Source organism: Ornithorhynchus anatinus, chromosome 1, assembly GCF_004115215.2.
Source record: "Ornithorhynchus anatinus isolate Pmale09 chromosome 1, mOrnAna1.pri.v4, whole genome shotgun sequence".
Lineage (NCBI taxonomy): Eukaryota > Metazoa > Chordata > Mammalia > Monotremata > Ornithorhynchidae > Ornithorhynchus > Ornithorhynchus anatinus.
In genome coordinates this window covers 98,305,784-98,333,366 of record NC_041728.1, presented here as the reverse complement: position 1 = coordinate 98,333,366, position 27,583 = coordinate 98,305,784, and the positions used below count along the sequence as shown (strand labels likewise).

General features: G+C 43.1%; 1 protein-coding gene across 1 annotated transcript in view; it reads right to left on the bottom strand.

Moving 5' to 3' along the window:
• RALGAPA2 (Ral GTPase activating protein catalytic subunit alpha 2) overlaps positions 1 to 27,583 on the bottom strand; it is a 368,955-nt gene that overhangs the window by 215,097 nt on the left and 126,275 nt on the right. The window contains exons 14-20 of the mRNA XM_029070298.2: positions 25,740 to 25,851; positions 23,478 to 23,718; positions 21,082 to 21,246; positions 10,214 to 10,336; positions 9,351 to 9,448; positions 7,420 to 7,510; positions 7,101 to 7,271 (exon numbers count right to left, since the gene is read on the bottom strand). Coding sequence (XP_028926131.1) covers positions 7,101 to 7,271; positions 7,420 to 7,510; positions 9,351 to 9,448; positions 10,214 to 10,336; positions 21,082 to 21,246; positions 23,478 to 23,718; positions 25,740 to 25,851 — 1,001 coding nt within the window. The remainder of the gene's footprint in view (positions 1 to 7,100; positions 7,272 to 7,419; positions 7,511 to 9,350; positions 9,449 to 10,213; positions 10,337 to 21,081; positions 21,247 to 23,477; positions 23,719 to 25,739; positions 25,852 to 27,583) is intronic.

Below are 27,583 nucleotides of genomic sequence, written 5' to 3'. Positions count from 1 at the left end.
TGAGTGCTTATCCCGGCGCAACCAGCTGTCTGCTGTGTGCCCTCGGGCAAGTCGATTCACTTCTCTGCGCCTCAGTTTCCTCAACTGAAAAATGGGGATTCGATAGCTATTCTCTAACTTAGACTGTGAGTTCTATGTGGGGCAGGGACTCTGTCCATCCTGATTAACTTGTATCTTCCCCAACGCTTAGAACAGTGCCCGTCACATAATAAGCACTTTAATGATAACATAAAAATATACAATGGGGATAGCTCCACAGAACTGGATTGGATTGCCCTCCCAGTAGAGCTGAATGTCCAAGGTAAGGGTGACAGAAGTTTGCACTGTAAATGTATTGCCTACAGGAGGAAAGCATGAATGTCTTGCCCTAAAGGAGACTGCGGAGTCAGAAGAGCTGAGATCAAAACATTTACACCACTAGGATGGGGGTCAAAGGAAGCAACTTCTTTAAGGGGAAGCGAGAGAATTTAAGCTACACATTTATTATTTCACGACATGACTTTAAGGAGCAGCATAACCTAGTAGAAAAAGCATGGGCCACCACTTAAAACCACCACCACCTGCCTGCTACGAGACCCTGGGCAAGTCACTTAACTTGTCTGTGCCTCGGTTTTCTCAACCGTAAAGTGGAGTTTCCTTACCTGTTCTCTCTCATACTTATGGTAGGACTGTGAGCCCCGTGTGGAACAGGGACTGTGTGCAATATGATTACTTTATATTGAGAGTAATATGATTACTCTATATTAAGAGAAGCAGCATGGCTCAGTGGAAAGAGCATGGGCTTGGGAGCCAGAGGTCATGGGTGCAAATCCCGGCTCTGCCACTTGTCAGCTGCGTGACTGTGGGCAAGTCACTTCACTTCTCTGTGTCTCAGTGACCTCATCTGTAAAATGGGGATTAACTGTGAGCCTCACGAGGGACAGCCTGATTACCCTGTATCTCCCCCAGCGCTTAGAACAGTGCTCTGCACATAGTAAGCACCTAACAAATACCAACATTATTATTTATACCTAGCCCAATCCCTGGAACGGTGCTTGATACATACAAAGTGCTTAAAAGAAGCAGAAGCTTAGAGAAGCAGCGTGGCTCAGTGGAAAAGAGCACGGGCTTTGGAGTCAGGGCTCATGAGTTCAAATCCCAGCTCTGCCACTTGTTGGCTGTGTGACTGCGGGCAAGTCACTTAACTTCTCTGTGCCTCAGTTCCCTCATCTGTAAAATGGGGATTAAGACTGTGAGCCCCACGTGGGACGACCTGATTCCCCTATGTCTACGCCAGCGCTTAGAACAGTGCTCGGCACATAGTAAGCGCTTAACAAATACCAACATTATTATTAAAAAATACCATAAAGAAAAGGATTCATTACAAACCATTTGGAGATTTGGGGTGCATGACAAGACAAAATAAAGGGCCACCTAGAAGGAATACACATCAATGAACACCAAACAGTGCAGTAGCTAATTATAATGTTAATGATATTCGTGGCTGCTGACCAAAGATTCAGAGAGTCTTCTGAGACAATGCTAATGGTGACCAGTGATAAGAAATCTGGTGGGGGCTGGCTTCCGGGTTAATCTGCGTGTGCCCTGATGGATAGCCACCACGAGAATTTACTACATGCCAAACACTGTCTTAAGTGTTGAGGCGGATACAAGCAAATCGGGTGAGACACAGTCCCTGTCCCTCCTTGGGCTCAGAGTCTCGATCCCCATTTTTCAGATGAGGAAACTGAGGCACAGAACTGAAGTGATTAACCCAAGGTCACACAGCAGAAAAGTGGCGGAGCCCGGGATTAGAACCCACAACCTTCTGACTCCCAGGCCCGTGCTCTAATCCTCTACTCCATGTGACTAACTACCTAGCAACCACCCAAAGAGGTTGCTGGTTGATAGTTTAGAACGCTTAAAAGACTGAGGACTTGTTTCAAGATGGTGTCGACTTGGCAGAACTAGATTTCCAAATTCTGCTACAATTGGCATGAATTAAGTGAGGCCAATAATGCCGAGAAATGCTGGTGCTCCGAAACAGTGGCCTCTTTGGGCCAGGAACTGCTAAATAGACTACTGTTATTGGTATTAATACTAGTAACAATTAGAGTAGTAGTTTTTGTTAAGCTCTTACTATGTGCCAAGCACTGTCCTAAGGACTGGGGCAGATATAAGGTAATCTGGTTGTCCCTTTGGGGCTCACAGTCTTAATCCCCATTTTACAGATGAGGCAACTGAGGCACAGTGAAGTGACTCGCCCAAGGTCACACAGCGGACAACTGGAAGAGCTGGGATTAGAACCCATGACCTTCTGACTCCCAAGCCTGTGCTCTATCCACTGCGCCATGCTGCTTCTCACCTAGTAGTTAATACTTGTGAATAGACAGAGGTTATCAACTTGATAGTGTCATTTTCATCAGTTCAGCAATCTGGTAATCCTTTCACAGTGCGTTTGAGACCTCCAAGGTCTATTATTCAATTCAATCTTATTTACTGAGCACTTACTGCGTGCAGAGCACCGTACTAAGCGCTTTGAAAGTACAATACAGCGATAAAGATGAAATCAGAAACCTACCCAGAGGAGCCTGGTCCCTCCCCTGTCCAACGCGGTTATAATAAGGGTGGTATTTGGTAAACGCTTTCTACATGCCAAGAGCTTTACTAAGTGCTGGGGCAGACAAGTTAACCAGGGGAGACACGGTCCCCGTCCCTCATCAGACTCACAGTTGAGGAAATGGAGGCACGTAGAGGAATTAAGACCTCCAAGGACTATTATTCAATTCAATCTTATTTATTGAGCGCTTACTGCATGCAGAGCACCGCACTAAGCGCTTTGAAAGTAGAATACGGCAATAAAGACGAAATCAGAAACCTACTCAAGAGGAACCTGGTCCCTCCCCTGTCCACCCCGGTTATAATAAGGGTGGTATTGGTTAAACGCTTTCTACATGCCAAGAGCTTTACTAAGTACTGGGGCAGACAAGTTAACCAGGGGAGCACGGTCCCTGTCCCTCATCAGACTCTCGGTTGAGGAAACGGTGGCACGGAGAGGAATTAAGTGACCTGCCCAAGATCTCACAGCAGGTAAGTGCTACCATTGGGATTAGAAACTGCGAATTAGAAGCCAGGCCCTCTGCCTTCCAGGCTCGGGCTCTTTCTCTTAGGCCACAGTCCTACCCTTTCCCACCGATAACGTCACGGCAGCAGTCGGAACCCAGCTTTCCAGGAAGGGTGGGCCCCGAAGGGCATGAGATCAGGGGATGTGCTCCAAATAGGATCACGGACGACAGCTCGAACTCGGCCACAGAACCCTCGGGGACTAGCGGCGATCGCCTGCCTGAAATTTCACGGCTTCAGGTTGGAGTTGCACAGCAACCCCTCCAAAAACAAGGTACGATGATAACCAACTCCATTCATTAGAGGAAGATGGTAGCGATGCCCCAGGGTGGAATAATAATGTTGGTATTTGTTAAGCGCTTACTCTGTGCAGAGGACTGTTCTAAGCTTCTCTCTTCTACCACCCACCCCGCACGCTCCGCTCCTCCGCCGCCCACCTCCTCACCGTCCCTCGGTCTCGCCCATCCCGCCATCGACCCCCGGGCCACGTCCTCCCGCGGTCCCGGAACGCCCTCCCTCCTCACCTCCGCCAAACTGATTCTCTTCCCCTCTTCAAAACCCTACTTAAAACTCACCTCCTCCGAGAGGCCTTCCCAGACTGAGCTCCTCTTCTCCCTCTACTCCCTCTACCACCCCCCTTCACCTCTCCGCAGCTAAACCCTCTTTTCCCCCTTTCCCTCTGCTCCTCCACCTCTCCCTTCCCATCCCCACAGCACTGTACTCGTCCGCTCGACTGTATATATTTCCATTACCCTATTTATTTTGTTAATGAATTGTACATCGCCTCGATTCTATGTAGTTGCCATTGTTTTTACGAGCTGTTCTTCCCCTCGACTCTATTTATCGCCATCGTTCTCGTCTGTCCGTCTCCCCCGATTAGACTGTAAGCCCGTCAAACGGCAGGGACTGTCTCCATCTGTTGCCGACTTGTTCATTCCAAGCGCTTAGTACAGTGCTCTGCACATAGTAAGTGCTCAATAAATACTACTGAATGAATAAGTGCTGGGAGAGATACTGGATGATCAGATTGTCCCATGTGAGGTTCACAGTCTTCATCCCCATTTTCCAGATTAGGTAACTGAGGCACAGAGAAGTTAAATGACTTGCCCACAGTCACACAGCTGACAGGTGGCAGAGCCAGGATTCAAACCCATGGCCTCTGACTCCCAAGCCCGGGATCTTTCCACTGAGCCACGCTGCTTCATAATCACATGCAAGTTACACTGGAGATATGATTGATTACTGAAAGGGACTTATATTGAGACCAGAAAAAGGTACAACCGTGAACATGCAGGGAGAATCAGGAATTACTGTTAATACTGATTCTCGGCTGTAGCACTGAAAATATTCCTGTTGAAATCATTTACGAACCTAAAAGTTACACCGCCCTACATGACAAATTCAAGCAGGTATTTTTATCTCAGCTACAATTTTCCTCTTCTCCAACTTCCTTCTTGACCCTCTGCAATCTGGTTTCTGCCCTCTTGGCTCTACTGAGACGCTCTCTCCAAAATCCCCAATGACCTTTCTTGCCAAATCCTAGGGACGTTGCTTCATCCAATTCCTCCTCAATCTCCTGGCTGCCTTCAACACTGGCCAACGCTCTTCTCTTGGAAACACTATTTACCTTCGGTTTTTCTCATACAGTTCCTGGTTCTCTTTTCATCTCTATAGTCGGATCATCAGTGGTATTTAAGGAGCACTTATAGTGTGGAAAACACTGTACTAAGCGCTTGGGAGAGTTCGATACACAGAGTTGGTAGATACGTTCCCTGGCCACAGTGAGTTTACAGTCTGGGGGGGGGACAGAGATTAATATAATTTATAAATATATGATTTAAAGATATAAGCATAAGCACTGTGGGGTTGATGATGGGGTGAGTATGGAAAGAGCACAGACCACACAGATGGGAGAGGGAGTGGAAGGAAAGAGGGTTTAATATGGGGGAAGGCTTCTTGGAGGAGACGTGACCTCAATAATAATAATGATACTACGTGGCAGGCACCGTACTAAGCACTGGGGTGGACACAAGCAAATCGGGTTGGACGCAGTCCCTGGCCCATGTGGGGCTCATAGTGTCAGTCCCCATTTTACAGATGAGGTAACTGAAGCCCAAAGAAGTGCAGTGACTTGCCCAAGGTCACACAGCAGACAAGTGGCAGAACCGCGATTAGAACCCAGGCCCGTGCTTTATCCACTATGCCGCACTACTTCGCAATAAGGCTTTGAAGGTTGGGAGAGTGGTAGTCTAGAATATATGGAAGGGAACAGGTGTGCATGCCAGAGGGAGGATGTGGGAAAGCGGTCAGCAAGAGAGATAGACGAAATAGGGGCAGAGTGAAACAAGCTGGCACAATCATCATAATTATGGTATCTGTTAAGTGCTTACCAAGTGCCAGACACTGTACTAAGGAGTGGGGTGGATACAAGCAAATCAGGTTGGACAGAGTCCCTGTCCTATATGGGGCTCACAGTCTCTATCCTCATTTTACAGGTGAGGCAACTGAGGCCCAGAGAAGTGAAGTGACTTGCCCAAGATCATAGAGCAAATGGCTGAGCTGGGATTAGAAGCCATGACCTTCTGACTCCCAAGCCCGTGTTCTATCCACTAGGTCATTCATTCAATAGTATTTATTGAGCGCTTACTATGTGCAGAGCACTGTACTAAGCGCTTGGAATGTACAAGTCGGCAACAGATAGAGACAGTCCCTGCCCTCTGACGGGCTTACGGTCTAATCGGGGGAGACGGACAGACAAGAACAATGGCAATAAATAGAGTCAAGGGGAAGAACATCTCATAAAAACAATGGCGACTAAATAGACATGCTGCTTCTCATAATAATACTGGTATTTGTTAAGCACTTACTATGTGTCAAGCACTGTTCTAAGCACTGGGGTAGATACAAGCTAATCAGATTGGACACGGTCCCTGTCCCACAGGGGGCTCACAGTCTCAATCCCCATTTTACAGATGAGGTAACTGAGGCACAGAGAGAGAAATTAAGTGACTTGCCTGAGATGGAGGCAGGATTAGAACCCATGACCTCTGACTCCCAGGTCAGTGCTCTATCCTCTATGCCATGCTGCTTCTCTGAGGAGTGAAATGTGTGGGCTGGGCTGTAATGGGAGATTAGTGAGGTACGATAGGAGAAGGCAAACTGACTGAGTGCTTTAAAGCCAGTGGTTCTCAAGTCAATCCTTAAAGTGGATTGAAGATATTCTTGATCTCTTTCACTGGCTTCTCCTCTGCCTCCCACTCCTATGGGTGGCCCACAAATCTCCATCGTGGGACCCCTTCTCTTCTCTTCCTACACTTACTCCTTTGAGGAGTTCATCCACTTCAACTGTACTAACGTCATGCAAACGATTCCCAGATCTCCTTCGTTCGCCCCGACCGCTCTCCTCTGCAATCTCGTACTCCCTCCTACCTCCCGGACATCTCTACCTAGATATTCCACTGGAACCTCAAGGTTACTAGGTCCGACACCGAGCTCATTTTCCCACACAAATTCTCTCCTCCACCTAACTTTCCCATCCAGTTGAAAAAAGCACTTCCTCCCCATCCCTCAAGCCTGTATTCTTGGCATTATCCTTGACTCCTCCTTATCCTTCCACCCCAATGTTCACTCTTCGGCCATATTTTGTCGGCTTTTATTTCTCAACATTTTTAGAATCATCTCAATCCAAAGGCCCCCCATGTTAGTAGAGGCCCTTGATATACCCAATGTGAATACTGCATCCGCCTCTCCCCTCTTTGGCCCTTACTCCACTCTCCTGCCCACATCATTTTTCTAAAACGCTGTTGGGCACATGTCTCTCCACTCCTCAGAAACCTCCAATTGCTGCCCAGGCCTTTCTACATCCAGTAGAAATTCCTAATCATTTGCTTTGAGGCACTCAATCCACCCTCTCCCTCTTACTTATCCACTCTTATCTACTACTTAGCCATCTGTGACACAGGTGTAAGAAGCAGAGTAGCTATAGGAAAAGAAAATACCTGTTAGATTTGCAGCATCTGTAGGACTCAACTGTAGCCAGTGTTGAGCACCTGAATCCCCGGCAACATCCGGTGGGATGTTCGCTTCTTGATCTTCCTCAAATGGTCGCCAGGAATTCATCTCTACCTCGTTACCATAACCGATGGAGGTATCGCTACTAATGCTCTCACCTAAAAACCAACACGAGGTGGAGAGTGAGCAACTGGGCTTCATTTTTCCAAAGCAGAAACAGTTGAAAATCAAAGGGCATCACTATTAGCTCTGAGGTTTCTCAAATGAACGTAAGCCAGGAAAATATTCCCATTTCCCACCACTTACTCTTTTGTCTTTCCCTACATTTTCCTTGCATCTGCTGAGAATCATCTTTCAAATCCAATTCAGCTGGGCTGCTGCTTCTTCGTACTAAAATCTTCAGACAAAGAACATATTGAATTCATTGAAAACAGGATATTTTTCATTTAAAGAAGATCACAGAAGTTTCTTGTACAAATTCCTAAAAACAAAACTCAATCAATGATAATAGCTAAAAGGAGGCCGTTATTTTTCTTTTTAACGTATTGTGTTCGTTTTAATCAAATTAAAAATTACCCAAGACTTCAACTTGAGGATTTCACTTTGCAATTGACATCTGATTAAATCGCTCCACTACAGAAGACTACTAAATATGCTGTGGCTGATTCCCTACACCCTTACCTTAGTAGTCGGTTCACTACTAACTCATATCGTGAGCCGGTCTCCTCCACCACAAAGCAGGGGGGTGATTTACAAATTTAGGAAGGGGTGCAGCTCTTTCAGATCGCTGTTTAGTCTATTATTCATTCAATCATATTTACTGAGTGCTTACTATGTGCAGAGCACTGTACTAAGCGCTTGGAATGTACAATATTATTGTTACTAAGCCGTACAGTGCTATCCCCAAAATGTTGCCACTCTGCAGCTCCTACACTCATTAGAACTGCAAAGATCTGATGGTCAAGTCACTCACACCAGTAACTCCTATAATGGGGCCTATGCTGATCAATCGATGGTATTTATTGAGTGCTTACGGTGTGCAGAGCACTCTACGAAGTCCCTGGAAGAGTACCAATAGAGCAAAATAATAATGATAATAACGATGGTGTTTAAGCGCTTACTATGTGCCAAGCACTGTTCTAAGAGCTGGGGTAGATACAAAGTAATCAGGTTCTCCCACGTGGGGCTCACAGTCTTAATCCCCATTTCCAAGTGAGGTAACAGAGGCACAGAGAAGTTAAGTGATGTGCCCAAAGTCACACAGCTGACAAGTGGTGAAGCTGGGATTAGAACCCATGACCGACTCCAAAGCCCGCGCTCTTTCCACTAAGCCACGCTGTGTGCAGAGCACTGTACTAAAAGTTTGGGAAAGTACAGTATAAATTGGCAGACACAATTCCTCCTCAAAGCTCAGGGAGGGGAATGCCTGGTTTCTTCCATGGTCAAACCTTAGATGAGCCCCGCCAGGATAACCTCTGAGGTCTGGGTTACCCCAGAAAGGCTTCAGGGGACCCCCTCAAGGCCGTAGTAATGTTGGTATTTGGTATTTGTTAAGCGCTTACTATGTGCAGAGCACTGTTCTAAGAGCTGGGGTAGACACAGGGGAATCAGGTTGTCCCACGTGGGGCTCACAGTCTTAATCCCCATTTTACAGATGAGGGAACTGAGGCACAGAGAAGTTAAGTGACTTGCCCACAGTCACACAGCCAACAAGTGGCAGAGCTGGTATTCGAACTCAGGAGCTCTGACTCCAAAGCCCAGGCTCTTTCCACTGAGCCACGCTGCTTCTCCGATGATGCTCTAAGATGGGCCTGGAAACCTCTTAATCTGGCAACTTTGTGAATCTGAGCTTTTCCTCTACCCTGGCAAAAACGATTTGTCACCTGGAACTGTAACAGCATATTCCCAGAATATAAGTATTATTCAGAACCATCCTGGAAATGGTCACTTGCTCAGTTAACCAGTCAGGAATATAGAATGGTGATATAGTTTGGCTTGTAGGGAAAGGGCAAAAATATGGGTTGATCAGTTTTTGTTCTTAATTTCAGGGCAATGTGTTAATTTAGTATTTTCACAATATACCTGTATGAATCATGAATATGAATTAGAGCTGGCAGAGGCCTCAGAGAAATGAGAAAAAAAAACTAGGTACAATCAGATCTATCAGAATTCAATTAAAATATTCACAGACTATTCCAAAAGTGAATTCAAAGGTAAATAACATTAATAAGGCTTACCGTGGGTCCTTCATTTTCTTTCTTCATGTACCCTTTGTTTTCTTGAACAGATCTGGAGTCTGAAGGACACAGATTCTGGGAGTTCTCATTCTTTTTGCCTGGAGAGTGATTAAGTGGTAAAAAGTAAAAAAAAACCACAATAAATATAATGAAAGGTAGATATTCTAGACATTCCAGTTGAGCAGAGAGTTATTATGCAAAAGGTAATCATATGAGAATTACTGATGACAGGCAATTTGCATTTTCAAAAGAAATCTGGCTTCTTGTTAAGCCATTTCTCCTCATGGCTATACACTCTTCAACCTGCAGATTTTCTAATGAAATAAAAAAGCTCATCTCAGGCTGAAGTAGTAAGAGAGGAAGATTTCTGGTGAAAAATCATTCACGGTAGTAATAATAATAATAATGATAATGTTGGTAATTGTTAAGTGCTTACTTTGTGCCCAGCACTGTTCTAAGTGCTGGGTTAGATACAAGGTAATCAAGTTATCCCACGTGGGGCTCATGGTCTCAATCCCCGTTTTACAGATGAGGTAACTAACTGAGGCACAGATAAGTTAAGTGATTTGCCCAAAGTCACAAAGCTGGTAAGTGGTGGAGCTGGGATTAGAACCCACGACCTCTGACTCCAAAGCCCCAGATCTTTCCACTAAGCCACGTTGCTTCTCCGTGCACGTTCTCCATGCATTACATACATGCATATCAGTGAGCACACATTCCAAAGGTTTACAGCGCTGCACAGGCACTCCAAGATGGAGAATATGCATGGTGCAAAATACACAAATGCAAACTACAAACGTTTTCTTTTTGTTCCTGGAATTTGCAAACCTGCATTTCCCTCAAAGCCGTGCCCCATAAATTACCTCGAAAGGACTCAGAAATATCTGAAGTGCTGCTGCTACGAGTTATTTGCTGTTCCTGGTCAACCAACAGGCCAGTGGATTCTATGCCCGCTCCATTTTCCAGCTGTTGACACTCTTCAACATCTGTGGATGTTCAATTAAAATACAAAGACATTTGTCTCAAGGATTATTTATTTTTGTCACTGCAACACTTTCAAATAAATATTAATCTAGTGCTACTCTGAAATACCAAATGCATTCTTTTAGCAAAAAATGAGTGATAAAATGATCTAGCCATAGAATTCCCCACAAGAATACATTTCTCTCATTTTCCTAAATGGTTTCATCAAAGGGAGGGAGAAGATTAAAAACAAAATCATCGGAAACCCTAAGCAGTCCAAAGAAAGATAACAATTTAGACTTTTCGGGTCGAGAGGCGAGTTTGATCTGTATAATTGTTTCCTAGGGTAGGTTAGGGTATTAATAGAGGTTAGACATAATGGGGAAGATGAAGAAGAAAATTAATATCGATCAATTAACGGTGTTTACTAAATATCTACTTTTTTCAAAGCCCTGGACAAAGTTCTTGGAAGATTACTATTAGGTAAGGCATGGACACTGTCCTCATGGACCTTACAATTTAGCGGAAGAGATGGTACTGACAGGCACAAACCATTCACAGATACCACAATTATACAGAAAAGTACGAGAGGTTAAATAGGCAAATGAGTACAATTAATCTGCGTCAGGAAAATGCACGAGTATCAAGGTATACAAATGTAAATGCTACGGGAAGCCGTTGGAGGATGCTACTTAGGAAGCTTCAGTCCCATTGGAGAACGTCTCCTGGAGGAAATAGGTTTTCAGGAGGGCTTTAGAGTGAGAAAGGGACAACAGCTGTCTGGTGAGTCTGAAGTGGGAGGGACTTCCAGGTAGTAAAAAGGGATCAAAAGTGGAAGAGCAGAGAAAGAAGTACAGTGACATTAATATGGAAGGGAATGAAGAGGGAGAGCTGAGAATAGGGGAGGAAATGATAGATAAGCAAAAGCAGGAAAACTGATAGGGTGCCTTAATGATGAGGAGGTTCTGATTGATGTGGAGAAACAAAGGTAGCCTTTGAGGGTTGCTGAGGAGTGAAAAGACATGGGCAGAGCAACGTTTTAGAAAAATGACCTAACAGCGAAGTCAAGCATGGCCTGGAAAAGGAAGAGTCTGGAGACAGGGAAACCAGTGAAGAGGCAGATAGTCTGGCTGCATTATGAAGAATGCCTGGACTGAGGTGATGGCCATTTGGATGAAGAGGAAGTGTCAGATCTGGGAATTATGGTGGAGGAAAACCCGGACTATTTCACAGAAAGCAAAGAAAAGGCAGAAATTCATGAGTTTTTCTTAGCTTTATCTAAACAAGGTGACAATGTCCGAGTCATTCTAGTTAAATACATGGTTCCCTTATTTTTTAAAATATGATGTCTACACAATCGAAAAAAGTTGAATTCTAAGTCTTATCATTTTAAACCCAAAACATTTTTCTATTCTTCCCCAATTCCAAAGCACAAAAAGCACACTTCCCTTGGCAAGGTAAAATAATCAAATCACTGCCCTGTACAGAAATGCATAGGAAAATTACACAGCTCTTTGAAGCTGCCAGAACTGGCTATTGCCACAGTACTAGAGAGATACTGAATTTTGCCTCTGTAAGAAATTGAGAAGCCCAACTTTATCAGTAATATTCTCACCTAGTTTTTCCGAAAAATACCCAATCAGGTTTAACTTCCCCAATTCTACATGCTTTTGGGTCATATACTGTGGGGAGAGTACTTCTCTCCCAACTCTTTTACTCTCTCAAGCGCTTAGTACAGTGAGCGCTGCACACAACAGCACTCAATACATATCACTGATAGTTATAAACAAATTAATCTGGATTCATGGTGAAAACTGATTTTATTAATCAACCAATCAATGGAATTTATTGAGTGCTTACTGTGTGCAGAGCATTGTCTTAAGCACTTGGGATAGTACAATACAAAGAACACATTCCCTGACCAAAAGGAGCTTACTTTATCTGATTATTAATCTGCCTTTTCTGATAGTTTAAAATGTAGCAGTCTATATTTGTGTATTGACATATTTTTATATATATATATATTCACCATCCTTACCCATATTTATCGATGTTACGATGATCCTATATAATGATGAGAGCCAGAATAGTGAAATAATACTAGTGGGATTTCTTCGGGGGCATTTTGTTGCTGTTGAATTTGGTGGTGAAGCAGTGGGGTGTTCTGGGTTTTTTGGGTTTTTTTTAAATAGCATCTCAATTTGAAAAGACAAAACACTGCCCGGACTTGGTCTGGTAGCTCATTCTGCTGCCCTTCCGGCTAAAGCAAACATCTTTGTCCAGTCCAGCAGTCCTGTCCCCGCTCCTGGTTGTCTAGGCACCAAAAATGAAGATCCTGTGTCCAGAAATGGAGGCCATTTCAGGGCTTCTTCCACAGACCCAGACCTAACCACCACCAAAGTGGCACACCGAATTCCACATTTAGGCCATTCGACTTGAACCCAGAAGTGGAATTTGGGCTGTTAAGTCTAATGAATGTGAAAGGAAGAAAGACAACGCCTCTCCCCACCTGGATGCCGTTTCCTCTCTTCCTCGGGGACAATTCCGGCACTAGCCAACGGCTAATGATAGAAGAGGCAACGCGGGCAAAATTCATTCAGTAGTATTTATCGAGCGCTTTACTATGTGCAGAGCACTGTACTAAGCGCTTGGAATGAACAAGTCGGCAACAGATAGAGACGGTCCCTGCCGTGTGACGGGCTTATGGTCTAATCGGGGCAGACGGACAGATGAGAACAATGGCAGCAAAATGAAGGGGAAGGGCAATTTTTTTTAAACTCCACAAAACTCAGAGCCTACCCTAACCCCACTTCCTCGCCTTATGCCTACACCAGGATGGAACCAGATGGTTCCTCTTGGTCGTCTGCCTTCATTGTGTACCCTAATTATGCAAGATGCCAGAAACAATGGGGCCTGTGACGGAGCTGGTTTCTATTCCCTAATAATTAATCTACAGCCAGTAGAGGGAGCCCAAAAACCGTTTCTAAATGACAACATCCCACCTAAAAACAGCCCAAAAAACACATTTTCCTGAGAAAAGGATTGAATTTCGTTTCTTTAAGCTGGTGGATAACGGCTGGTGGGTTTAGAAGCTGAAGCAAGCAAAAGCTTGGACCAAAACTCAGACGGCATCTTTTAAAAGCAAATGAGGCTCACCATCTGGTGAGATGCTAAATAGCAACAGAGCCATCGCTTTCCAATTTGAGTGTTTCCACTGTCACACACACACACACACATACAGACACGTGCGTACTCTTCCTCCTCCCTCTCCTGGCACAGTACCTGCCATGCTGGCTAAAAGGCCTTCCAAATAAGTTGCTCTAGCGTGGTTTTGCCTTGGTAAAACGACAGGAAGAGCCCATTCCTCAAACAAAGTTCAAGTCTTTAGCCGAAACCTGAAGTGGTGGGCTTTCCCAGTTCCTATAAAGTGGAACCTGCCCACTTTTAATTTGACAGTCCAGGGCACCTGCAGTTGTTGGGAATTACCGACTCAGAGAAATAGGGCTCAAAACCATTTCATTCATTCAATCGTATTTATTGAGCGCTTACTGCGCACAGAGCACTGTACTGAGCGCTTGGAAAGTACAATGTAGCAACAGATAGAGATGATCTCTATCCAACAACGGGCTCACAGCCTAGAAGGGGGAGACCGACAACCAAACAAAACATTTGCCCCAAAGTAACAGTCTAAAGGCCAACTGCCGACGAATTTCTGAATGCCTTAATCATATAGATATGCAAATCTGGGCATCTATTAAAGGGCGGTGTTGGCAAAATGCTTGAGGATTTTCTCACAAAGTTCACTCTCTTCTCCACCCGCTTCTTCATTTTTCACAATTCTTGGGTTCCCTCTGCTGGCTCCGTTAGGAACAGACAAGACACCGAGCAACGTCTCTGCGGGCTAATTGTTAAAATTGATTTAGACTAATGAAAACCAGAAACGCAAGCCGAGAACAGAAGATAAACCCAAAAATACTATTAGGGGGCTACCGGGAAACTCGGCAATTCAGAATTTTCATGGGGGTTTTCGTCATGCGGCAGCACGTTTTCTCAGACTTACCACAACCATTCATACGTTATCATTCCCAGCTCCAAGTTTTAAGTAATCAATCAGTTGTACTTATTGAGTGCTTACTATGTGCACGGCACTGTACTAAGCGCTTGGGAGAGGACAATACAACAGAATTAGCAGACATGTTTCCTGCCCATAATGAGTTCCCAGTCTAGAGAGGGAGACAGACAATATGAATACGCAACTTATATAATTTAAAACTATGTACATCAGAGCCGGGGAGCTGGGGATGGGCCAAATATAAAATGCCCAGAGGTCACGGATCTGAACTGGATCTTTGTTCAGATCAAGGAAGTTTAGCTCATTTAAATTAGCCAATGAAATCTGAGTCACTGCAGCCCAACTGCCCACGCTGATAAAATGAAATTAGAACTTCAGGTTTCTCTGAGACTCCATGGGAACCTGCCGGTTTTAGCTATCTAAAAGCCGTTTCGTTCACTCTATAAACAGAAGATTTGTAAAGAAAATCCGGTTCTACAATTAGAAAGGAATATTATTTCAAAACAAAACCTCATCAGAGCCTCCTCTGTAATTAACAATTTATCTTTGCTCACACGGACATATATAAAGATGGACTGCCTTCAGTGGCCCCGAGTCAGGCAAGACCAAGACTAAGTTCCCTGCTAACTCTCTGGAATGGCACGGCAAACTAGAAGAGAAGGGGGAATTAGCACCTCTGAGAGTCAATTTGCAGCTCAACGTAAGCAGGAAGCCTCTGAATCTGATCTGGAAGTAATACCCACGACTGGAAGCCCTACCTAACCTTTGACAATAAAGAAAGGTAGCTGCCACTTAGTGAGATGGAATACACAATCAATCAATGACATTTATTGAGCACTTACTGTGTCAGCACTGTATTAAGCGCTTGAGAGAGTCCAATACAATAATGTTGGTAGACATGGTCCCTGTCCAAAGAACTACCTATATTCTGCTTTCTTAAAGAAATGTTCAACCCCTCGATAACTCATTTTAACTAATCGTGTTTAAAAACATGACCCTTCTGTGACCAAAATATGAGAAAACTGGCTCTAACCATAAACAGAAGGAAATTTGCATTTAATAATAAACTATATTGGGCATTCATAATATTTAATAGTCTGAAACTAGACCGATTCTAAAGGTGGATGGGGTGACATTATGTGGCCAGATTTATGTTTCCCTAAATTATGTTCATCTTGTATTGAGGTCTTATAAGTATGATACACGTGCAAATCTGAAATTAAAATATATTAATATTCTAGAGATTTTCCCAAATAATCGTAGCAGGAGGAGACATTTTGTGACTTCATTTTATCAAATTATTTTCCACTGTTCGAATCAGTGAATTTTTAAGAGTATAAACTGCCCCAGACCAACTAATTCTGAAGGAAGGACAATTTGTCACAGTTATGATGTCGATTTCTTTTTTTTAACAAACTGGGGAGAAAACTGTAAAAAAAAATTAAACTTTTTTACGATTTTGACTCAGCAGAATTTTCACCTGGCTCATAAGGGTCACACATTGAATAATCCAACTGGATGGTGCCAATTTCCTTCCTGTCACTAACTCCTCTCACCAGTTTTAACCTTACCTAAGAAAATTGCAATTTGCATTCAATCCTAAGTAAAATATATATACACATCATTTTTTATGTGGTATTTTTAAGCACTTACTATGTGCCAGATGCTATACTAAGCGCTGGGGTCAATACAAGATAATCAGGTTGCACACAGTACCTGACCCACAAGGGCCTCACAGTTTTACAGATGAGGTAACTGCGGCACACAGAAGTAAAGTGGCTTGCCCAAGATCGCACAACAGACAAGTGGCAGAGCAGGGATTAGAACCCAGGTCTTTCTGACTCCCAGGCCCGTGCTCTAGCCACTAGGCCATGCTGCTTCTCACATCAGATATAAGTACAAAGCTTGCTATTTAAATAATGCTGAATACTTTTTTATGGTTTCAAGAAAACTGATATACAAATTGTTCACAGTAGATTAAATAGATTATTTATAATACTTTTCATGGTACTTGTTATGTGTTTACTATGTGCCAGGCACTGTACTGAGCACTGGCGCAGATACAAGCTAATCAGGTTGGACACAGTCTATGTTCAACAAGAGGCTCGGAGTCTTAATCCCCATTTTACAGGTAAGCTAACTGAGGCACAGGAAACTTAAGTGACTTACCCAAGGTCACTCACCAGACAAGTGACGGAGCTGGGATTCAAACCCAGGTCCTCTGATTCCCCAACCCGTGCTTTTTCCATTAGGCCACCCTGCTTCTCAATATAATCGAAGCTACTACAACAGGAATTAATTAACCATAGCGCAACAAAAGTCTAAAATCAGACAATCAGTCAACCGTATTTATCCAGGGCTTACTGTAGGCAGAACACCGGACCAAGTGCTTGGCAGATTACAATATAACAGCATTGGCAGACCTGTTCCCTGCCCACAAGAGCCTAAGGTTTAGCGGGGCAGAGAGACATTAAAATAAATTACAGATATGCTCAGAGGCGCTGTGGGGCTGAGGGCGGGGTGAATAAAGGATACAAATCCAAGTGTGGGGCTGATGCAGAAGGGGAAGGGAGTGGGGGAAATGAAGGCTTAGTCAGGGAAGGCCTCTAGGAGGAGATGTGATTTTAATAAGTCTTTGAAGGTGATGGCCTGTCAGATATGAAAAGAGAGGGAGGTCCAGAGCTGAGGCAGGATGTGGGTGAGGAGTCCAGGGTGAGATAGACGAGATCGAGGGAGTGAGTAGGTTGGTATTAGAGGAGCAAAGTGAGCGACAAGGTAAGATAGGAGGGAAAAAGGTGATTGAGTGCTTCAAAGGCATTAGTAAGGGGTTTCCTGTTTGATGTAGATCACTGGAGATTCTTGAGGGGTGGGGAAAAATACACTGAATGGCTTTGTAGAAATAGAGTGAATAGGGCAGCAGAGTGGAATGGGGAAAAACAAGAAGCAGGGAAGCCAGTGAGGAGGCTGATGCACTAGTCCAGGTGGGATAAGTGCTTGGATCAGCTTGGTAGCAATTTGGATGGGAGAGGAAAGGATAGATTTTAGCGATATTGTGAAGGTTGAACAGATAGGATTTGGTGACAGACTGAATATGTGGATTGAATGAGCGAGATGAGTCGAGGATTATGCCAAGGTTACGGGCTTGTAAGACAGGGATCCTAGGGTGGTGGTGCTGTCTACTGTGATGGGAAAATCAGGAGGAGAAAACCAGAAAATGACCATGCCCACAACTCATGAGGTTAAAGACAATTTGTCAATACGAAATTGTCAATATGCCTTGTTTCTTTGTTGGAATTCTCAGCAATGGTCTTTTTGGGGATTTTTTAGCAATCACATTCATTTGTTTGAATTGACTAGTGATTAATAAGTGAATCAGCACTGTCAAGGTCAAAATAACCCTTGGCTGGCTGGACAATTTTCTTCTCTAGTTTATTTTTATCGGGCTGGGAACACATGCAATTATCTGTAATTTTATGCAATTCATTCATTCAGTCATATTTATTGAATGCTTACGGTGTGCAGAGACTGTATTAAGCGCTTGGGAGAGTACAATAACAATCCCAACAGAACTCCCCCCCACCAACCACTTCTGAAAATTCCCCTTTCAAAACACAGAATATCTTCTAAAGCCTCTACTATATTCTTCCCATCAAAAAATGTGTTACTTTTTTGACATGCTCAGCACAGGAAACTTAATATAAACAGCAGTTTTCATCTTGCCACAGATACCATTGATAAAAAAGGCAGATGTAATAAGAACTGCTGAATTTATGATAGTAAATCTCAGGGAAAACCTGATTTAAAACACAGGTTTTGTGACGCCGAGCACACCAAGTCAAGCAACTTAAAATTTCAATCCCCTTAAAAGAAACCCAGGAGAAAAAGCCAGAACATGTGGTATTAAAACCATGAGGGACATTCATATACAAGAGTGCTGTAAGTACAGTACCTGAAAGCCTGGGAGAGTGAGAAGTGTAAGAGATACCAGGTAAAAGAGAGCTCATAGTGTGAAGCAGAAGAGGAACACTTTTAGTGGTTGGCAAAGCCTCATAAAGATGGACACAGTTGCTGATAGACTGGCTTCGCTTAGCTTCCAGGAAACATAAAGCAATAATTACATCAGAAGAACATTTGTAACAATTTTATTTTTCTCTGGGTACTCTTTGAGGATGCTTTTAATGGGCTCCAAAAGCCTAAAAACTTCATCTGAATTTCTAAATATTAACCAACATATTCTTACTTTAGGATTTAAATACCCCAAACTGAACGTGCATACAGAAGGCCAGGAAACCCCCATGAGATTTTTATTTTATTGATACAGTAAAAGCTGTGCTGCCTTGCACCTTACTGGCTGGCATTTAGGATACTCTCTATTCACTGATGGATAGATCCTTGTAGAGGAATGTACTAAATATTTTGAGTCCTCCACTGGGATATCGGCTGACATTCTGCTACGCTTATTATCAAACAGTTTTGGCATCCTCTCCTCACTGCGGTCTGTCCTTAGGGCGTCAGGCTGCATACCACTCTGCTATTACGATTAAAAAGCAAAGTACTTCAGGAGACGTTACCTCCTAATATGATCAGCCAACAGTCTCACTAATTAATATCGAATGGAAGCAGTCCCAGGATGCCGACATCTTCCTGGGCTTCGAAAGGTGTGCGATTACAAAAAGACCCCTCCCTGCTGGACAACTCTCTTAGATGTGCTTTAACTAAATTGAACCTCAATTCCCAAACATGATGGATAATAAAAGTTCTTACTGAGTAGGATTTTTGAGGTGCAGCGAAATATCAATTTACTTCACATTATTCATGTCATGTCACCACTGTTACGATCAAATTTACCCTATCGGTAAGGCTTAATAAACACTGAATAAGCTTCTAAAGCAAAAATGTCATGCATCAAGTGTTCTGTGACTTCCTCCTCCCATGTGAGACTGAGTACGCTTCTTTTAGCTCATCGGCTGGTGTCTGATACCTCTCCGCCTTTCACTGAGGTTTGTTTGGGATGAGCCACTTTGACTTTTCATATATCACGGATGAGCGGCCGAAGGTATGTAATGAGCTCTGAGTACCATACCAGTCAAGTGACATTCCTTCATTTAATGGACTTCCCCTCCCGAACTGCAACTTTATTCCACTTATTAACATTTAAGAGGATCTTTTCTTTCAACATCCTTGTAAGACCTAGCATTTGAAGGTTGCTGAAGGATAACTAATCTGCAAATTAGTAGTGGGGATGACACTGTGGTAAAGGTGAAATGGCACTTAGATTGCTCAATTTATCACTTGATACTCCTCAACCTCCTCTTTTCGTCTGCCTCGTTTGGACTCTGCCAAAGGAAACCTATCTGAGCTGTTGATGGGAAGGGGTTAAATCTTTTCTTTTTCATCATTTTTCCTTATTCAATTCTTAATTATAGCACTCAGCACACATCTATAAATTCTGTTTTTTTTTTAAAGTCCTGACAAGGGCAGGGATAGTCTCAAAACTCTAAACACTGCTCTCCTAAAATAAAAGGAATTATTTCTTTAAAGGGATAATGAAGACTCTTTTTACGTGACACAGTTACAATAATGTTGGATCCACTCAATCATTTTTTTCATTTTCAAACAAAGGAACTGATTTTGAATTGAGGCTTTAAAGAACAATAATTAAACAATGTACCAAGCTGCAGAACATTCGCTGATTAAATGTTTACTATCTATTAACTCATTAATTATACTGCAATTAAAATGTAATGCTTGGTCAGGTATTTTCTTTCCCCCAGATGGGAATCAATCTAATTAATATTTTGTTTGAAAAAATAATAGACCGACTCCATGGCCCACCACTGATTTTGAGAAAAATATGTACTTCCTTGTAAATCAAACCCATCCTTAACTCCAATCAATCAATCAATTGATTGATTTTACTGAGTGGCTACTGGGCACCTAGCATGGTCTCAGTGCTTGGGAGAGTGCAGAGGGATCAGACTATTCCTTGAGCTCAAGGTGCCTTTTAGTTAAGAGAAATTAAACTTATCCTCTTGAATCTAAATACAATAAAAATAACTGCCTCTTGGCTAGATCAGGTGTACAAATAAGAGGTTCACCAAAGATACATTCATACTTCCTTTAGCTTCATAAACGAGCTACTTTGATACCCCAGCCCCACAATATTTACATAAATACCCTTATATTCATTCTACTCTTTCTCCAACCCTAATCTATTTAAATGTCTGTCTACCCCTGTAAATTGTAAGCTACTTGTGGGGGGGGATCATGTCTACCAACTCTGTTGCACTGAACTTGCCCAAGTGTATATTACTGTGCTTCGCACAGTGATGAATTAATCAATGAATTGACTGATTGATAAAGAGCTCTCAGTAATTTCATTTTCTTTCTTTCATAATAACGGAGGCACGTTTAAACAAACAGTCCTGAGGTTCCACTGATTCTGGTCATTCAAAAGCTTGGGGAAGGGAAAAGGTCTGCTGTGAAAGTTGTTCATCCTCCGTATCTTTTCAATAATTTTAAGTAAAACTTTTCAATCAGGGTTTCCTTGGATCAAATATAACTTCAGAAACATAAATGACTACTCGGCATCCTATACATTCTAAAGCCCACTTGATCTCTTCCCTTATTTACAAGTCTGATTTTAGTTAGGTTTTAAAACTTCTGAACATTTAAGAGACTCCTTCAATTTCTTACCAGTTGCTTTCTGACGGACAATGTTTCTTGCTTTTTCAACTCCTGGTGCCCCAGATGTAGTAGCACTCCTGAATCGCATCGGTTCTGTAACATCAGGATGGCTTCTCCAACTTAAAGAAAATGATCTCCCAACACCTGATCCCTTCTGAGAATCTGAAATGCAGCCTATGAAACAAACAAAAAAGAACTCATGATATATATTCTAATTATCTTCCTCACTGCTAACAGATCTCAACAAATACTGTAAAGCTTTCTATTGATATTATAAGCCATGCATCCTTTCATTATGATAGCTCTTAACTGAATTGCAACTGCTCAATATCTAAAATGTAACTCCCATACTTAGAGACCATCTCAAAGAAGCAAGAAGTACAAAGACATGTACAGAAAATTACCCAAGACAAATCCTCCATGTAGTCATTGTACATACCAATCAATGGTATTTATTGAGAGCTTACTGTATGCAGAGCATTGCACTAAACGCTCGGGAGAATACAATAGAGTAGGTAGACGCTATTCCTTAGATCAAAGAGCTTTCACTCTAGGCGGGGAGACAGATATTAAAATAAACTACAGGTACCGATATCAACAGAGAGAAGTGTGTAAGTGCTGTAGGAGCAGAGTGTATTGGGGGTACAGATTTGAGGGCACAGATGAAGCAGTTAGAAGGGAAAATGGGGTAGGGAGGTGAGAGATTAGTCAGGGAAGGCTTCCTGGAGGAGATTTGATTTTAGCAGGACTTTGAATATGGGGAGAGTGGTGGTTATAATGATTGAAAGTAGAGAGGGTATTCCAAGGAGGAGGGAGGTCGTGAGCCAGGGAAAGTGGCAAGACAGACAAGATTTAACACAGTAAGTAGGTAGGTGGTAATAATAATAATAATGTTGGTATTTGTTAAGCGCTTACTATGTGCAGAGCACTGTTCCAAGCGCTGGGGTAGACACAAGGGAATCAGGTTGTCCCATGTGGGGCTCACAGTTTTCATCCCCATTTTCCAGATGAGGTAACTGAGGCACAGAGAAGTTAAGTGACTTGCCCACAGTCACACAGCTGACACGTGGCGGAGCCTGGATTTGAACCCATGACCTCTGACTCCAAAGCCCGTGCTCTTTCCACTGAGCCACGCTGCTTCTCTAAAGAAGAGTGAAGTCGGTGGACTGGGTTGTAGTGGGAGAGAAAGAAGGAGAGGTCAGAGGGAGAGTGAGCTGGAGAAGGAAGGATAGGTCGGAGGGAGAGTGAGCTGAGTAGAGCTTCTGTTTGATGAGGAGATGAAGGGGCAGCCATTGGAATTTTCTGAGGACTGGGGAGACATGCACAGAATGATTTTTTAGAAAAATGATCTGGCCAACAGAGTGAAGTCTGAACTGCAGAGAAGAGGCTGGAGGCAGGGAGGTCAGCGAGGAGGCCGACGCTATAGTCAACAATGGATAAATCGCAGAGAAAGGGGTGTCTTGAAAATGATCACACCAAAAACAAATAACATAGGATGAATTCTCAAGTCTTCTGACTTCCAGAAGAGAATTTGATTTCATAGTCTATCTGAACGCTTTCTGTCTGCACAGCACTAAGCTTCTTCTAGGCATTTAAGGAGCACAAAAAAGAAGCAAAGGTCACACTCCCTGCCCTTTAGGAGTTTTTAAATCTAACATGGGGAGGATGGCAAAAACAAACTGATAAAAAAATAAAATAGCATAAATGCTAAAGAGACTAGAGACTAAGTAGCATATAGAAGTGAATAAATAAATGGATACGTAAGTGTTGAGGAGACTAATAGGATGGCATGAACAGGATGGTAGGAATTCGATTTGGACTACAGGAGAGATGTCATTTGGTGAAGCTAACATGACAGGCCACTTCAGCAGGGGGAATAGCTTGAGCAATGAATCACATACGGGAGTGTTGACAGCAAGGAACATTTAGGAGATTAAGTTGGGAGGGGGAAAAGTGGGGGAACAGAGGTGTAACAGAAAAAAAGAGCAGATGGGAAAGGGATCCAATGGATGGAGAGCCTTGAGAGTCAATAGTCAGGCATTTTTGTTTTATTCCCAAAGTAGTGGAGAGCCAGGGGAGATTTTTGAGGAGGAGAATAACATGGTCTGATTAACCTTTTGGAAGTATGAACCATGAAGCACAATGTAGAACAGACTAAAGAGGAAAATGTATGGAAGAAGAATAGGAGGGAAACTGGTACAGCTGGGAGGTGAGGCACATAATAATGATGGTATTTGTTAAGCGCTTGCTACGTCCCAGGTCCTCTACTAGGCGCCGGGGTGGATACAAGCAAATCGAGTTGGACTGTGTCGAGTTGGAAAGTGGCAGAAGAGATGAGAAAGAGGAGAGGGGCGTGAAGAGCCTAATCGAAATTTGCCTCTTTTTTTGAAAGAATGAAAACTTACCACCTTTGCCCCTCTGCTTTTTTTCCTTTTGCTCACTTAATTTATCGAGGGGTAAATTTGTCATTTCCACACCATACACTGTTCTTGCCAAAACAGCCGTTAGAGAATCCATGATATTGGCCCACTCGTTTATGAGTTCCTCCCAGTCCGTAAGGGAAGACAGTACGCTGAGGAATTCATCCCAAAGTTCTCGAGAAATGTAAACACACAGATTTGCTCGGATCCAAGCCACAATGAGGGTCTGAGAAAGAAAGATTCATGTTTTCTACAGTTCTAAAAAGATTTCCTCTGAATACAGTGGGCAGGTTTAAATTTCAAAATAGGTAACTAATTTCCATCATTAAATTTTTTTCAGATATTTTCTTTGCATCTCTTGTTTAAAAATTTTTATGTCAACTTAATGTGCGTAAACCTATGTATTCACATTAATTTGATATAGAATATCTTTTATATATAATACATGTATGTAATGGATATATAACGGGAGAAAGAGAAGTACACTGGAGTCCTGATTAATTCACAACACCCTAGTCATATCAACCCAACATCCACCCTTAGAACTTGTGTTATTTTACTCCTAAACTCCGCACATATGTACATTTGTACATTTTATTTGGCTATTTACACATTCTGTTATACATATATTTTTACCCCTTCCTGTCACATCCTTGTTTTTACTTCTGCTCAGGTTGTTCATCTGCTGTTTCCCCCATGAGACTGTAAGCTCCCTGAGGTGCTGGAATACCTTTCTTGTTTTTGTTGCACTCGCCCAAGTGCTTAGTTCAGTTTTCATCCCAGGGATGATACTGTACAGACACACATAAAGTAAGAAAAATCTATTCCATCGTGAAAAGCAGGAGGAAAGGGGTGGGGAAGAACAAAAGGAAACCTGACAAGAGACGGGCTGAGGGAGGGAGAGGATTGTGGGCAACCTGGCTAAAACTACTTCCCTCCAGCTCTCAGGCTCGACTAGACTCTAGGATAGCTAATGTATTTGACTGTATCTACCCCAGCGCTTAGTACAATGCCTGACACATAGTACGTGCTCAACAAATACCATAACAATAATAATAATATAATGATAATCTGCCATGTTATTATTGTATTACATTATAAGAGGTAAAAACTGGTGGAAAGACCGGGAAGTATGGCAGACATGATAGAGTGCAGCCATCGCAGAGAGCATCACTTTTTTTTAAAATGGTACTTAAGTGCTTACCATGTGCTAAGCATGGTTCTAAGCACAGGTGTAATACTAATAATAATAATGTTGGTATTTAAGCACTTACTATGTGCAGAGCACCGTTCTAGGCGCTGGGAGAGTTACAGGGTAATCACGTTGTCCCACATGAGGCTCAAAGTCTTAATCCCCATTTTACAGATGAGGTAACTGAGGCCCAGAGAAGTGAAGTGACTTGCCCGCAGTCACACAGCTGACAAGTGGCAGAGCTGGGAATCGAACCCATGACCTCTGACTCCCAAGTCAGTGCTCTTTCCACTGAGCCACGCCGCTTCTCTAGATTCACGATCATCAGGTTGGACACAGTCCCTGTCCCACATGGGGCTCACAGTCTATGGAGGAAGTAGGATTTAATCCCCATTTTACAGATGAGGTAACTGAGGCAAAGAGAAGTTAAATGACTGGGCTAAGGTTGCACAACAGACGTGCGGCAGACTCAGAATTAAAACCCAGATCCTCTGACTCCCAGGCCCGTATACTTTCTACTAGGTCATGCGGCTTCCCAGAATATCATTTGTTTCCAAAATCTCTCAATTGCTACAGTAATTATTTTCACCATCTGTGTACTCTGAACCCCACTTAGACCGTAAGCTCCACATGGGACAGGGACTACGTCCAACCTGATTTAACTGGTATTATGATATTTGTTAAGTGCTTACTATGTGCCAAGCACTTTTCTAAGCGCTAGGGTAGATACAAGGCTATCACGTTATCCCACGTGGGGCTCACAGTCTTAATCCCCATTTTACAGATGAGTTAACTGAGGTCCAGAGAAGTGAAGTGACCTGCCTAAAGTCAGGACAAGCGGCAGAGCCGGGATTAGAACCCGCAACCTCTGACTCCCAAGCCCGGGCTCTTTCCACTAAGCCACGCTGCTTCTCAACTTGTATCTACCCTAGCACTTAGTACCATGCTTGGCACATAGTAAGCACTTAACGAATATCAATTAAAAAATAAAACCACAGCTCAAGCCACCATTTTGAAGTTTTGTTTGGTTTTTTGAAAAAGAGGGGATAACTTACCCTAAACAGTAACCCAGCCAAGCTCTGAGCAAACAAGTCTTTTATTTGATTATCCTTTGGTTTCTGCATGACCGCTTCTGTTATCCTGAGTAGTATTTGTAACATCTGTTCCCTGAATCCCCAAAACAAAACATCAAAATCATTCCAAAAGAATTCCAATTTGTCATCTAGGAATTAATATCACATAGCATGAATGATAGGAAATCATATATTTATGACCAATAACATTCAATTTAATCATATTTATTGAGCACTTACAGTGTGCAGAGCACTGTGCTAAGCATCTGGGAGAGTACAATAGAGAAGTAAACAGACACATCCCCTGTCCACAATGAGCTTATAGTCTAGAAGTGGGGAGACAGATATGAATATGAATAAATTACAGGTATAATAATAATGGAATCTGTTAAGCGCTTACTATGTGCCAAGCACTGTTCTAAGCAAGTGCTGCGGGGCTGGGAGTGGGGAAGAACAAAGGGTGCAAGTCACGGCGACACAGAAGGGAGTGGGAGAAGAGGAAAGGGGCTGCGTAGTCTGGGAAGAATATGAACATTCAACCAAAAAAGCCATCCACTTATCTGATATTGAAACTTTAGGATTTTTTTTCTTTTAATGTAGTTTCTGTTTCTGCACCGTCTCAGTATAGGTCGCTGTCAAATGTCGGGGATCACGGCAGTGGAGAGACATTTGGGGAGCTCCAGTAATGGGGAAGGTGAGGAAGCAACTGGAGAAGCTTGGAGGGAAAAAAAATGCCCAGCTCTGAAACCTTTTTCCCAGCCCCTCCGCAAACCATTCCGAGGCCAGCTCTCTTCCGGGACCTTCGACTACCTCAGGGAAGATGCATACTCATTCATTAGCGTTCATTAGTGGAATTAGGGCACGAGTCGACAACCATCCAGCATCGTTACAGCATTAATTTTAGTAGATTAGCAATTTGAGAAGCAGCTCGGTGGTGGAAAGAGCATGGGCCCGGGAGTCAGAGGACCTGGATTCCAAATTCCAGCTCTGCCGATTGCTTGTGATCTTGGGCAAGTCACTTAACCTCTCTGTGCCTCCGTTTCCTCAACTGTAAAACGGTGATTAAATACCTGTTCTCCCTCCTATTTAGACTACGAGTCCCATACGGGACACTGACTATGTCTGACGTGGCTCAGTGGAAAGAGCACGGGCTTGGGAGTCAGAGATCATGGGTTCGAATCCCAGCTCTGCTACTCGGCAGCTGTGTGACTGTGGGCAAGTCATTTAACTTCTCTGTGCCTCAGTTACCTCATCTGTAAAATGGGGATGAAGACTGTGAGCCTCATGTGAGACAACCTGATTACCCTGTATCTCCCCCAGCGCTTAGAACAGTGCTCTGCACATAGCGCTTAACAAATACCAACATTATCATTATTATTATTATACCTCAGTGTTTAGATAAGTGTTGACACATAGGAGGCGCTTAAAAACCAGAAAAAAAGACAATTTGGACATGTTGAGACTGATTCTGCATCCAAATGAAGGGGGAGGCAGGTTGTAGTCAGAATGTCAGACCTCCTGAATATCCTGATTGGAATGGAAAATATTTGAGGGATTACAGAGTACAAAGCAAACCACCTCTCTTCCAACCCCAAACAGACCCCGAAGCTAGTGCCCTTCCTCATCCACAATGAAGACCAAAACTTGCTGTTTCTGCCAGAAGCAGCAAATAGAAAGCAGTTCGCAAAAGAAATCAACTTTGCCTTAAATGCATCCTAAGAACAAGACCGATAAACGGTATTCAAATGAAACCAGGGTCATGGAAAATGCAACCAAAAATGTAAATGTGACTTGGGCATTGGTGGTCTCTGGGATTCCACCCAGAT